The sequence below is a fragment of the Triticum aestivum genome, chromosome 3A, assembly GCF_018294505.1.
Source record: "Triticum aestivum cultivar Chinese Spring chromosome 3A, IWGSC CS RefSeq v2.1, whole genome shotgun sequence".
In the NCBI taxonomy this organism is placed as follows: domain Eukaryota; kingdom Viridiplantae; phylum Streptophyta; class Magnoliopsida; order Poales; family Poaceae; genus Triticum; species Triticum aestivum.
The window spans coordinates 620,876,208-620,890,499 of NC_057800.1; the positions used below are offsets into that span (position 1 = coordinate 620,876,208).

The window sequence follows — 14,292 nt, forward strand, 5'->3', positions numbered from 1 at the left end:
CCGCCCCGGAAAGAGGTTCCCCAGCGATGCCGCTCAACGGTGCTGCTCCCACCGCAAGCGAGAAATTTGACGAAATGGCCGGAAGGTATGCGTCTTCAGTCAGGGCAATTTTATTTGCTTTTCGCCATTTGCGATAGCTCGTGACTTGTTGTCGTTCATTATAGCGGTGGTTCGAACAATGCAACTGCCGAGTTCATGAACTTGTTGGACACCAACACCATTGACATCGATCAGGCCCCGTTCGCCGCATTCGACTACAATGAAACAGAGGGAGGCGTGGATGATCATGGTGGTGAGGAAGAATTGGAGGAGATCGATGAGGTAACATATGAGCAATCGCAAACAAAAACTGGGAAAAGCCAGAGATCGAAGAACTACACGATCTTGGAAGATCAAATTCTGATCAGGGCATGGAGTGCGGTGTCTCTTGATGCATGCACGGGTACTTCTCAAACTGGCAAGAGGTATTGGCAAAGGATCGAAGATCAATACTTCTGCATGATGGCAAAGTACCCCAATAGGACTCCACGCACACTTCGGTCGCTTCAAGGGCGTTGGGATGTGATCAAGCCATGTGCAGCCGTTGGGCAGCTTGCTTGGAGCAAGTACGCAATGCACCTCCAAGTGGAACCGTGGAATCCGACTATGTGAGTTTGTTTTGCCTTTGTTCAAGTTGCGCATCATCATATTGCATCATTTCACTTTGTTTAAATTGTGTAGGACAAAATTGCCCAACATAGATACAAAGACATGGAAGCTTCGGAAAGCAAATTCTTCAAATTAGAGCATTGTTGGGACTTGCTTAAAAAGTGCGAGAAGTGGAAGTTGATCGACAAAGAATCCCCACCGAAGAGAGTTTCACTTACAAATATGGATGAAGATGAGGATGATGATGGCCCAAAAAATTTGAACAAGCCCGATGGCGACAAGAAGACTAAGGAGAAGATGAAGAGAGAGCATGAAGTATCGAGCTTGTGGGAGAAGATTGATTCCATGGTGCAATCAAATGAGTTGATGTTGTTGAAGTCGTTGGAGATCAAGATAGAGTTGGCCGAGAAGAAGGCAAATGAGAAGCAAGAAAAGTGGCAATTGCTCAAGGAAGAGGGACTGCGCAAAGTGGCCATTGAGGAGAAAAGAGCACGTGCCATTGAAAACAAAGCCATGCCCAAGTTGCTCGCCGAAGAGAATAAGATCATGACAATGCACCGCAATGACATGGAGGACCTCACCAAAGAATGACATGATATGGCAAGGAGAGAAACCTTGAAAAGGAGAATGGTTGCGTCAGCCAGTGCGTGTTATAGTGCCGGAAATGTTTTCTCTGCTCCATATGGTACAATGTCGATGATTTCGGTGCGGGAGTTGGAACAAGCGCCGGAGGTGGATTCGATGGTGGCGATGAATTTCAAGATGTACTCGACGGCGCGAAGTGAAGATCAATCAAGATGATGCCGGACGTGATCGTCACTTTTGTAAGACCCTCTTTTGCGTTTGTCCTACTAAATTGAAGCTTTTATTTGTGCGTAAAATGTGTTATATTGTTTGAATTTGAACTTATTTGCGAGAACGTATGTCAAATTCGAGAATTGAGCGTCTTTGGTTTGCGGATCGACGCGGCGGTGTCCGAATAGACCCCGCAAAAAGCCGACCCGTAAAAAATGTATATTCCATGAATATTCTTTTTTACGGGTCCGTTTGGGATATGCATCTGCGGCTGTTCGAGCTAGACCGCAAAGGCTGTTTTCCGCAAATTGTAAACGCGTTTTGTGGGCCGGCCGGATGTGGGGTCTACTAGAGATGCCCTAACAATGTGATAGGCGTTGATCATTTTCGAAAAAAAAAACACCAATCGAGAGGCCTCAACCAAAAGCCGAACACACCCTCCGGAGGTTGGCGAGGGAGGACGGCTAGAATGGAGAGCAACAAGGTGGTGGTGTGCGACAACGGCACCGGGGTAAGACTCCATCCCACCGCCGCCGCCGCCGCCCCCCCCCCCCCCCCCCCCCCCCCCCTCGAGCATGCTCACCGTAGATCTGCCTCTCCCCACCGGCTCTTGTCCTTGTTTCTAGAATACTTCGTACGAAATCCCACCGGCCTCCGGCTGCCGGTGATTGATCGAGGCGGATGAGTCATGGTTAGGCTTGGGGAATAGGGTAGCCAGGTTCGAACGGAATCATCTGAGGGTATTCCAAATCTGTATCGAGTCACCGCTGTGGAGTGCGGAGTTGGTGCCGAGTTGTAGGGGAATAGAAATGTTCGAGAACGTTCTGCCCCCTTTGTTTATCGTATTTCTGCTGGGATTGCTTTCCGAGTTGCATTTGGATCTGGCATGTAAATTTTATCTTTAGGTTCAGATCAGCCTTTTCTGCTTTGAGCGGATATGACATAACAGGGCGCTAAATTGTTATGTGGAAATCAGTAGGCACATCTTTGGTTTCACTGAGCTATTATTGATTTTTTAGTGAGCAGAAATAATATTCAAATTGTAAATTGTGTTCGTGAAACCTCTAGCTGACCTGTTGCCAGTTTCTTGATTTTGATTATCTTTTCCATGACAGAGAAACGTGAAATACTCTCTGTTATGGTCGGGTGGTTTTGCTGTTCTAATTTGGCACCAACGTTGCAGTATGTAAAGTGCGGCTTTGCGGGAGAAAACTTCCCTACATCTGTCTTTCCTTGTGTCGTTGGACGGCCATTGCTTCGCTATGAGGAGTCACTCCAGGAGCAAGAATTGACAGTTTGGATTCCATCATTTATTTTGTCTCTTAATGTTGAGTACACCTCGTAATTAGTGTTTATGTTCAACACAGGATATTGTGGTAGGAGCTGCTTGCGCTGATTTGAGACATCAGCTTGATGTATCATATCCTGTCACAAATGGGATTGTTCAAAATTGGGATGATATGGGCCATATATGGGATCATGCATTTTATAGCGAGCTGAAGGTATGCATATTGATATTCTTTACTTTGCTTGTGGTGTGAATCCTTTTAGAAGATACTTTCTCAATACCTTTGATTATAATCCTATCCTAGATCCATGTAAAGCATTACATTTCTCTTCTTTCATATAGGTTGATCCATCCGAGTGTAAAATTTTACTGACAGATCCGCCACTCAATCCTGTGAAAAACCGTGAGCAAATGGTAGGTTATTTTAATTTCTCAGGCTATTTTATATTGCAAATTGAGCTTCTACATAATGACTAGTAAATTGAACCCCACGATCAACAGATCGAGACAATGTTTGAGAAATACAACTTTTCTGGGGTCTTCATCCAGATCCAAGCAGTTCTTTCGCTATATGCTCAAGGTACTTACTTTACCTCTTTAAACAGAATCAAGGACATAGAAATGCGCACAAAATTGTACTAGTACTCATTTTACACGTATGTTTACTTCCCAGGCTTGCTGACTGGACTTGTCATAGATTCTGGTGATGGTGTCACCCATGTGGTATGAACAGATTCTATCTCTAGCATTCTCTGTGATAGTTATAGAAATACTATCTGACTATCTAGCACGTTTGTGTAATGTTTGCCAATGTACTTGTAATTGTATTGAGCCAACCAAAGGAGTTACCCTTCTAATTTTGGGATCAGGATATACCTGACTTTTTGGAGGTCCTGTGAGAAAACTACACTAAAATCACTACTTAAAACTCCTCCATTTAAAATTTGTATTTTGGTTTCAAACATGGATTAAGAAAAGTCATGGTGTTCAGTCATAGATATTGAAGAGAGAGGGAAGATAAATGAGAACAAAATGGAGAAAATCTCATGAAAATTGCATGCAAGTTTTATAATTTTGAATAAGATTATCTAAATTTATAAATATCATCCTCTATTCTTAAATAGTTGCAACCCACTACCTATTTTTCCTCTTCATGCAACTATGCCACGTCATCAAGTCATGCATGTGGTCATAAGTTACAATTTGTGCACTCATCTATCCATGCAATCATGTCACCTCAGCAATCACGCATGTCAATTTGTTTCACTAATTTTTGTGTGGGCTTTCATTTTGTTGCTGTCTGTAGCTTTCATTTTGATTCACAGCCCCTGTTTCATTTAAGGTTCCTTGTTTCTTTGTAGAGATCACAGATTCACAGCCCTTATGAATTTCCTAATTGTCCTTGTTTTTACTAGTTACTTTCTGTCCGTAGCTTTCATTTTGTTGCTGTTGTTTTATTTACACACGCAGGTGCCCGTGGTTGATGGATATTCTTATCCACATCTAACGAAAAGAATGAATGTAGCTGGAAGGCATATCACATCCTATCTTGTTGATCTACTCTCAAGAAGAGGGTATTCCCTTACCAGTTACCATCTTAAGATGTTAAAGTTGCTGTGATGATGCAGTCTTCAGCTTTCTTGTATTTTCCTCATCCTCTTTATTGTTCTATTTCAAAAGGTATGCTATGAATAAATCTGCTGATTTTGAGACAGTAAGAGAAATAAAAGAGAAGCTATGCTATATAAGGTGAGTTGTTTCGTTGTTCTTATTTCTTGGCTACAGATTGCTGTTATATGTCATAGGCATGACATAAAAAGATGTACAGCTATGACTACAAACGTGAATACCAGCTAGGACTTGAAACCACAATTCTTGTTAAAAGTTACACTGTAAGTATATTATCCTACTTTGTTTTATTGTTGTATTTTTATTTGAGCTAAATTCTTTGTGATCAGCTTCCAGATGGAAGAGTAATTAAGGTGGGCACTGAACGGTTTCAGGCTCCTGAGGCTCTTTTTACTCCTGTAAGTTTGTTTTCCTTCCATTCTTGCCGAAAGTCTTCCAGTGATAGATAGCTATGCAGTTCTCTGCAAAAATATTAAGTATCAACAGTGTGGTAATCTTGGTAAAAATATTTGCTGAACAGGAACTCATAGATGTTGAAGGTGATGGGTTGGCAGATATGGCATTCCATTGCATTCAGGAAATGGACATTGACAACCGCATGACGGTATACAAACCTTACAGTAGTCCCAGTACAATATAGTAAATTTTGCCTGTCCATTCTTTCTGTTATTTTTATTGCTTGAAGTATTTAGATGGAACAAGTATATGAATAACTGATTGATTATATTTTACAACTGCAGTTCTTCCGGACTACATTTATCTAGAGATATGCATTACTTGTGATTATCTATGTAAATATACTCATAGAAAATGCATCATGAGGTGCACTTGCTATTGGTGGAGACTTAATCGAGTGTCTGACATTGCATCTTGAGTTTTATAAGCTTTATGTATGTACGTTATCCCCTTAGACTAGCATATACCCACTTCCTTTTTTTCTTAATTTGAATTCTGTTAATGCCTTGTAAGGGAACAAATACTACTAAATTTTCAGTTTGATATATATTAACTAAAGAAGAACCTGAGAACATATTGAAGTTTTAGTCTTCATACATTTAGAGTGTCTACTTCCCTAGATATATCACTGCATGCTGGCTTTTTTTTTTAATTCGATGTTCAATAATATTTGCAGCTTTACCAACATATCGTTCTTAGTGGAGGAAGTACCATGTATCCTGGTCTGCCAAGTCGGTAAGATGTTAATTCTTGCATAGTTCCTTGTATAGTTCATTTCTTGCATTTTGTGCTATTTACTACAGTACATTCTGAGTCACCTGTTTCCAATATCATCACTTACACACCACACTGTTTTTTTCTCCCTTCTTGGCTGTTTGCTGTTGTTCTGGTTCTTTCTCCCTGTTGACCAGTCATTGTTTTTCTTTTGCGCTGATCTATACAAGGATCTAGGTTTCGTATGACTAACAAACTGCCACCTTTCTGAAGGCTGGAGAAGGAAATTCTTGATCGCTACCTCGACGTGGTTTTGAAGGGAAACAAGGATGGACTTAAGGTAATTTTGTTTAATTCTCCTCTGATGGACTACACAGTTGATATTATTATTTTTGTACAACTACATTTCCAATTTGTACCATTTTTCTTTTAAGCTGGCAAACTCTAATGAGCAGTACAACTCATTCAGCCCTTATCTATCAAGTCTTGTTGCCTCACCTTTCCATCAATGAGAATATAACTTAGGGTTTGCAAATACAGGCAATCTGATCGCATTATTAGCTTATTAAAATTGGTAACAGTCAAAGGAGAATCTGAACACATGTACCAGAATACCACATTTTATATTCAGTAATAATGTTTGTTCCCGCTCTCCTTTCATAACCTGTCTGTTCTTGAGTATGTACAGAAATTACGCCTGCGTATAGAGGATCCTCCACGGAGAAAGCATATGGTCTATCTAGGAGGTGCAGTACTTGCTGGAATTATGAAGGTAATAACTTCTAGAATTTTTTTAGCTTTATTTGCCTGAAGTATTGTAGTTTAGTTCACCTCTTAAATTTAAAGTGGTTTGTACCGGCAAATTCTAAATACAAAATGACACATATTTTTTATGTTTATCCAAGAGCAGCGAAGTTAGACAGAAAACCAAGAGGAGAAAATTATAAGGATGCAGCGCCAATACTATCTAGTTTTAATATGAGAAATGACTGTTTAGGGGGTGCCAAATCCACAAATCTTAAGCTTGCAATATAGTCTTAAGGCTATGCTCACACTATGTTACTTTATGGTAATCCAGCTTTTCCAACCAGCTTTTGCTTATTTTAGCATTTTGTGGCTATATTTTCGTAGCAGAATATAAAATAAGTTCAACACAGCAGAGCCTAAGTAGATGACTTACTACCGAAAGTATTGCCCAGGAAGTCTTGGCCAAATTTGAATTTTGAACTACTAAATATCCAGCCTGGGTTTAAGTCTTCACTTAACTTCCAAAGAAAGCATGTGATAGTGCCATGGAAGGGGGGGGGGGGCACATCGGCAGGCCGGGAGTCGGCCCATCAGCCATGTACAACCCAGGCCACTACCTGGCGGACCATCAGCTTGGCGATCAAAGCAAAGCATCTCAGGTATCTCGGAGGATCCTACCCATGCGTAACCGAGACGGACATCCTGTAAACCCCAGGCCTTGTCCCCTATATAAGGCAAGGCTAGGGTTAGACTATAGATCATCTAATCTCACACACACCTATGTGATCCTAGCGATCTCCATTGTACACCATATTCAAGCTCTCGCATGAGGCTCACCGCCATAAATATAATCATAGTAGGAGTAGGGTTTTACCTCCACCGTGAGGGCTTGAACCTGGGTAATTGCCTTGTGTGAATCCCGTCTGGTCTTCCTGCTACGTGTGACATCCCATTGAGATTAGTACCGGTATAATGAACCGACAATTGGCGCGCCAAGCATGGACCAAAGATCAAATCCATCTGGGATCCCGTGTTATCGCCAACGTCTACGTTCCAGCCAAACTTTTACTTTTGGTGCCTCGCGCTCACCACCATCCTATGTGAGGGCGAGGTTCTCACCTTTTGGAGCCTGGAATTCATTACCGTTCATTTCAGCGGAACCTGTCTTCAAAACCCGGCACTTCGCCGAGCAGAGGAGCGAGCATCCAGCAACCCCTGGGATCTCCAGCAACAAGCAACAATCCACTAGGCTGAGTAGGCTTCCTAGCTCATTGCAATGGTGGAATCACTTGTCCCCATCTGGAATGAATCCAAGTCTGATGGGGGATGCGAGCAGACACAACTGCCCTATCGCAGAGGTCCTCATGGCCAACACCATAATGTTGCAACCGACATCGGAGCCAGACCGCCAACACCGACAACAACGTTGACGTTGAGGACGAGGCCGACCCTGAGGCGGCGGTAGCCGAGCAACTAGCTTTGCGTACGTTGATCCTTAGCAACACCAATACCGCTGCAAGCAATCGACAATTGAGCCGTGGCCACTAGCACCGGCAACAACGTTGACGTTGAGGATGAGGCCAACCTCGAGGCGGCGACATCCGATCAACTAGCTTTGCATACGCCAATCTCGGCGAGGATGTGACCACTAAGGCCTTGGAAGCTCAACACAAGGCCCTTGCGCAGGCACAACTCCACCTTCAGAAGGAGTGCGACTCCCTTGCAGCTAGACATGATAGGTGGGTAATCACCATAGAGCTCAATCGAAGCCGGTGACTGGCTCTGGCCGACAACATCCAGCTCAAGCCAGATCACCCGACGGCTAAGCAGTCCAATCACGCTAAGCCATGATCAAGGCGATGATTGTGGAACATGGTGTGACTAGTAAATCATGCAACCAGTTGTTAACCACCTCTCAGATGCGCACCGACACCAACATGGTTGGATATTCATGTCCTAGTCACATTCCAAGCCACCAAATTGATCGGGTAGAAGCCGACCGTCGCCCTCGCCGGCCTCGCGTGGCCTATGACCGGCTTGGGAACCAGTCAGACGTGCACCAGAACAAATGTCCTCTGCCGTCCAAAAGAAGGCACGTCGAATTGCATCTATTGTTTTGAGAACCTTTTTGGGAATGAGGAAGACCGACATGTAGTAGGTTAGGATTGAATCTAGGACTGCTGTGATGAGAACTAAACATTCCCCAAGAATGTAAAGAATGTGAACGTGGTCTTCCGTGTCCTCGAGTCCAAGCCGGCCCGAAAGATCGCATTGCGTGAGGTTAAGAAAAGAGAGAATAAAGGAAGCCTAAGCTAATATGATTCGAACTTTCAGAAGGCGTAGGTACCGACATGCCCCAGTGGCTTGACGGGTCCGACTCAGTGATCTCTTTGGACCGGGTCGTTCACCCAGACTATATTCCCCACCTATGGAGATCCGCCTTGGTTCTTGACCCGATTATTGGGGCTACCAGTTGTCCAAAGTCCTGATGGATGGTGGCATCGTCATAAACATACTCTACACTAAGACGATGGAGAAGATGGGCATCTCGCTCTTACGCCTTTGGCCAAACTCCACTGCTTTCCGCGACATTGTGCACGAGAATTATGCCCAACCTTTGGTTAGATCTCCTTGGATGTTATTTCTAGCACCCTCGAAAACTTCTGAGTTGAAATGCTTTCCATCGAGGTCGTCCCTTCGAGGGCGCTTATCATGCTCTTCTCGGTTGCCATGCGTACACAAAGTTCATGGCGATCCCATGTTACGTGTACTTAAAACTCAAGATATGTTGCGTTCCAACAAGATAATCATGGTCATCGACGACTTCAAACACTTGCATGATTGCGAGGTGGCCAATGTTGACCTAGCTAAATCTGAGCTCGTCGCCGTCGAGTGTGTCGAAAGCAACAATGGATCCATAGGGCTATTCTCTGAGCTAGAAGGCCAAATCAGCCTTCGCTTTCCAGTCGGGCCAGGACACCAAGAAATTTAAGGTGCACCTGATCGACACCATGACGAGCGCTGAGATCATCATCGACCTTGTAGTGCATAGGAAAGCGTGCTTGTAGATTTCCGTGAGAACTGGGACATCTCCGCATGACATGCCTGGTATACCAGCGTACGTCGCCGAGCACTCCCTAAACGTCATGAAGGGCATGCAGACCGTGAAGCGATCCCTACGCCAATTCGATGAAGAACGATGTAAGGTTATCGAAGAAGAGCTAGCCCGGCTTCTGGCGGCTGGGTTCATCCATGGAGAAGAACTACACTTGGCGCATGTGCATTGACTACATCAGTCTCGACAAAGCCTGCCCCAAAGATCCTTTCCCGCTCCCTTGCATCCTACTCGCTATCACCAGATTAGGATGAAGGGATCGGATCAGGAGATGACCTCCTTCATCACCCCTTCTGAAACTTTCTGTTACATCATGATGCCCTTCCGGCTCAAGAATGCTGTCACAACATATTAGCGCATCATGCAAAAATGCCTCCACGACCAAATTGGCATCAATGTCTAGGCCTACGTCAACGACGTTGTGGTCAACACGAAGAAACAGGTTGACCTCCTAGCAGATCTAGCGTAGACGTTTGCTAACCCGCGTCGATTCAAAATGAAGCTAAACACAGACAAATGTGTGTTCGCGGCCCTTGGGAAAACTGCTCGACTTCATCGTTTCTTAGCACGACATTGAGTCCAACCCCGACAAGATAGTGCGATCTCCAAACTCGGCAAGCCCGGGAACCTGAAGGAGGTCCAAAAGCTAGCTCGCTCCGTCGCCACCCTGAGTCTTTTCATCTCCCGACTCAATGAGAAGGCTTTGCCGCTGTATCGACTCCTCAAGAAGTCATACAAACTCGTCTAGACCAATGAAGGCCCGATTGGCCCTAGACAACCTCAAGCTGATGTTGTCTAGTAACCTAGTCCTAGTCATTCCAAAATAGAACGAATCGATGCTTTTGTATATCTGGTTGATCCTTCACAGGCAATCCGGCAGCGTCACAACGATGTCCTCATTGAGGTAGTCAAATCAGAAGGTGTTGAAAGTGCAGTGATGCTTACCTCGCCTCCTCCAGATCTAGGTACAAGGCTAAGTAATGGTTACTAAGCAAAAGAGCCGAGCAGAGGTAGAAAACCAAAACAATAAATTTGGGAAGTCTTTAACACTTACATGACACGACCAGTTGGGCTGCCTGGAGCTTGTCTGGCACCAACCTCACTCAGTGTCGGCCTTCTTGGAGGTCTCCTTCAGGCCCTTGATCTCTGGCTCCTGCGCCTTCTGTCGATCCATCCGATCCGCAATTTGGTGCTTTGATCTTGGCCTTAAGGGTGCCCTGTGCCTCCTCTTTTGCCTGAGCAAGCCCTTGCAGCTCCAGGATCATCGTATGGCTAGCTTCGCTTTGCTTCTTCAGCAGCTCGGCCGTGCAATGTACTCAGAGTCGTTGCTACTGATGATTATGTCATCAACGTATAAAAGAAGAGTCCGACCACGAGGAGAAAGGTGGGCAAACAACGTAGGATCATCAACGCTCCCCAAAAATCCATCGACAGTAACCACAGAGGCGAAACTCTCAAACCAGGCACGCGAGGCTTTCTTAAGGCATAGAGAGAGACGACATGCGATGCCACCGGGAACAGAATATCCAGGTGGTGTCTGGCATGTAAACCTCCTCACACAACTCACCATTAAGAAAGGCATTCTTAACATCAAGCTGAGATATGGACCAATGGTGAACAGATGCCACAACAAGAAGTGTGCGGACAGGGTCATATGGGCCAGAGGAGGAAAAGTCTCACCATAATCACAACCATGCTCTTGCTGAAAGCCACGAGCCACAAGACGAGCTTTATAGCGCTCAGGAGAACCATCGGAGTGAGTCTTAACCCTGTAGACCCACTTACAAGTGATGGGACGAACACGAGGAGGAAAAGAAACAAGATCCCACGTGCCGGTGCGCTCAAGAGAAGCAATCTCCTTTGCCATAGCAAGCTGCCATTCGGGATGAACAACATCGCCATAAAAAGTCACTCAAGAACAACATGCTAGCGCTATAAAAACCATAGTGGTCAATAGGTAGAAGCGGGCGATGACATAAGCCATAAGTAGGCTGAGACAAGGAGGATGGCACATCAGAGGTAGATGGCTCAGTAGTAGACTCATCCACAACATGCAGATGATGAATATAATAGTGAGAAAAAGAGGGAAGAATACTAAGAGGAATCACCGGGATAGACTCGGGTGATGGGGACACGGACGGGGAAGCCACCGGGCATGAAAGGGCAGAATCCTGTGTCAAGCGAGATGAGGAAACCATAGGAGATGGCGGCGGCGGATTTGCAATAGTCGAATAAATAGGAGCAGTTGGATGCGTGAACAGGGGCTCAATAGGAGTGATAAGCGTGTCGGGAAAAGTGAGGAAAGGGATATCCTCCACTAAAAAGGTCGAAGAAGATGGATGCTGATAGAAGGGACAAGTCACAATCCTGCTCTGTCAAGGCGATGGCTGAGGGTGTCAGAGTGGAAGCACGGTTCCAGAAGATGTGTGCACCTTGTTACCCGGGTGAACAGAGCCTGGCAACACTGGCAAGTACCACAACTAGCTGTGAGAAGAGAGTCAAGCTGATGCCAAATAGCCAAACTACTCTGTGCGTAGAAATCATCAACATCGGAGTCACCCTGGTGAAGAGCATGCTCCTGGCGGACCACAGACAGGTATAAGGCATCACTAGAGGACTGATAGCGCTGGCGAAGACAGGTCCACATCTCAAAGACGGTAGTAAGGCCCATAAACTCAGAGGCAAACTGAGGCAGAAAACTGAAGTAAGAACAACCGCAACATGAGCATCATCATTAAACCAATGAGTGTAAGCAGACATAACATCATATAAGTGGGAAGAGCCTCCTCATATGCCAAGGCCTACTGGTCATAAGCATGAACCGCAACATCATCAACAACCTTAGTTGCATTCTTAGCAGCCTGAGAAGCATCCGCAGCAAGAGCCGGTGGCATTGACGGGGTAGGAGCCACAAGAGGAGCTGGCCGGGGCGGGCAAGGGATCACGCCGGAATAAAAGCCCCATAGACAGATGCCACACATATGAATGCGCATAAGGCAACGAACTCAGTGTAGTTAGTACCATAAAAAATCATCGGGCATAGAGGGATGGCGACATAGCCTAACGATGGAGACATAGTACCTGTTTTTTTGTTGCTTTTTTTGGAAGCCGATCTAGAAGGCAGTGGCTTGAGTCAACGCCCAATTGAAACAGGTGCCGCGACTGAACAAACCGTGCGGGAGGCGCGGGCGACACAGACTGAGAGGCCAGCGGCTGTTGTCCACACTTCCTTGACTCGACTTAGTCTGAGCTCTCTCCAACTTTAGTGTGAGTTGAGCTGAGATTAGTCAAATACGCTTGAACTCAATTTGTTTGCAACCCTACGAGGAGAGGAGAGGAAGGATCGGTGGATAGTGGAGAAGAGCTACAGGCAGTTTTCAGATGATAAACGAGGTGGGGGTTGGGGTGTGCGGCTTTTAGGAAGGAAATCGTGAAAACTGGGTGGGAGGATGGGTTGGGTGGGAGAGGACGAGAGGGGGAATGTGGAGGTCATGCCCACTGCACACCGTACCCTTGAGAGCACTTTTGAGAGACTGAGTAACACCTTTGATGCGGGTCACATTTCCCTTGTGATGCTTGTTTTGAATCCTTCCGATGTAATTCTCTTACGTGATGTTGAGAGCTGACCAATCCCTCTAGCCGTTCTGTTCATGGTTGCTTCCTCGCTCGCTTCATGTACATGGGCTTTAGCCGTATAGTTGTATTCTGTTTTTCCGTTCTCTCTATCTATCAATGCAATGATACGCAAGCTCTTGCGTATTCGTGAAAAAAAGAGTAAGCTGTGCTTAGTTCACTGTTTTTCTTTTCGCTAACCAATCATGGTGGTGCATTCAAATATGTAAGCTACTAACAATAGGAATATATTGAACCGCAGCTTAGCATAAAAAAGAAACCATGGGCTTGTTATCATGTCTGGGTCTGCTGGTATATTTTGCTGACTTGTCCGTCTCGAACAAACAGGATGCGCCGGAATTCTGGATCACAAAGCAAGAGTATCAGGAAGAAGGTGTTGCCTGCCTAAGGAAGTGTGGACAAGCATAACCATGTACAATGTGACAATCGTGCCACCCTTGTTATTACTGAATGCATACTATTACTTTAATTGGTAGAAATAATAGGACAAATAGTAATTACCTTGCCCAAGGAAGTTTTGTTGTTTGTCCTTCTGATCCTCGTGATTAATATGTGTACCATATAATTCCTGTCGCACAAATAGTAGGAACGGTACATCTCGGTTGACCGCACCAATCGACAGATACTGCACATTTTGTTAATTTTTTATTGGATACTTTTTTTGTGGGGTAATTTTTTACCGGATACCTGACGTTAAAAGAATGTGATATGTGGAAAGGTTTGATGGTAAGTTGGCAACAAAACTGAATGAATGCGTGCATGTGAGTGCGGCTGAGAGACTTGCATGCACGTGTTATTCTTAGGCATTTTTAACCAGAATTTTTGTTGACATCATCAATTTTGTTTTATATATATGCCTGCCCTCAGTTGGTCATGGCAGCGTATGCTCCGTAGCGCCCACCATCGTGTCCCCCGGCTGGCGCGACGAGGAATGAGGAGACGTGCCAGCAGACACGAGGTCGTACAAGTAGCGGCGAATGGCGAACCACAGTGTCAGGTGGCACTACCCTGGGAGGTTGTTAGAATCATGATTTTGTTATACGATTTTACGACTTTACGATCTAAATTTACCCATCTGATTCTACGATTTTAGTTTATAAAATCTACATTTCTACGATTCTAATAGTGAAGATTCTACGATTTACGATTCTACCATCAGAACTTCTATCCGATTCAAAATCATGATTGTGACAACCTAGCCACCCTGGGTTCGACTTCGACGGTGTAATGAAGGGATTGCAGCCTGGCACAAAGTACTTCTACAAGG

The 14,292-nt window shown here is 44.9% G+C and overlaps 1 protein-coding gene across 2 annotated transcripts; it reads left to right on the plus strand.

The window, feature by feature from the left end:
• Positions 1-1,832: 1,832 nt before the first annotated feature.
• On the plus strand, positions 1,833-13,749 carry LOC123062644 (actin-related protein 2). 2 transcript variants are annotated; one of them, XM_044486249.1, is made up of 15 exons: positions 1,833-1,954; positions 2,627-2,737; positions 2,811-2,945; positions 3,074-3,145; positions 3,233-3,311; positions 3,405-3,454; positions 4,202-4,305; positions 4,412-4,480; positions 4,560-4,623; positions 4,690-4,758; positions 4,881-4,964; positions 5,493-5,551; positions 5,804-5,870; positions 6,219-6,302; positions 13,353-13,749. In XM_044486249.1, exons 1-15 carry the CDS (start codon positions 1,913-1,915, stop codon positions 13,431-13,433), a joined length of 1,170 nt encoding a protein of 389 aa, XP_044342184.1. In that variant the 5' UTR covers positions 1,833-1,912; the 3' UTR covers positions 13,434-13,749. The 2 variants fall into 2 exon arrangements, with proteins under 2 accessions (XP_044342184.1, XP_044342183.1); XM_044486248.1 differs by lacking the exon at positions 1,833-1,954 and having other exon boundaries at positions 2,567-2,737.
• The last annotated feature ends 543 nt before the right edge of the window (positions 13,750-14,292 follow it).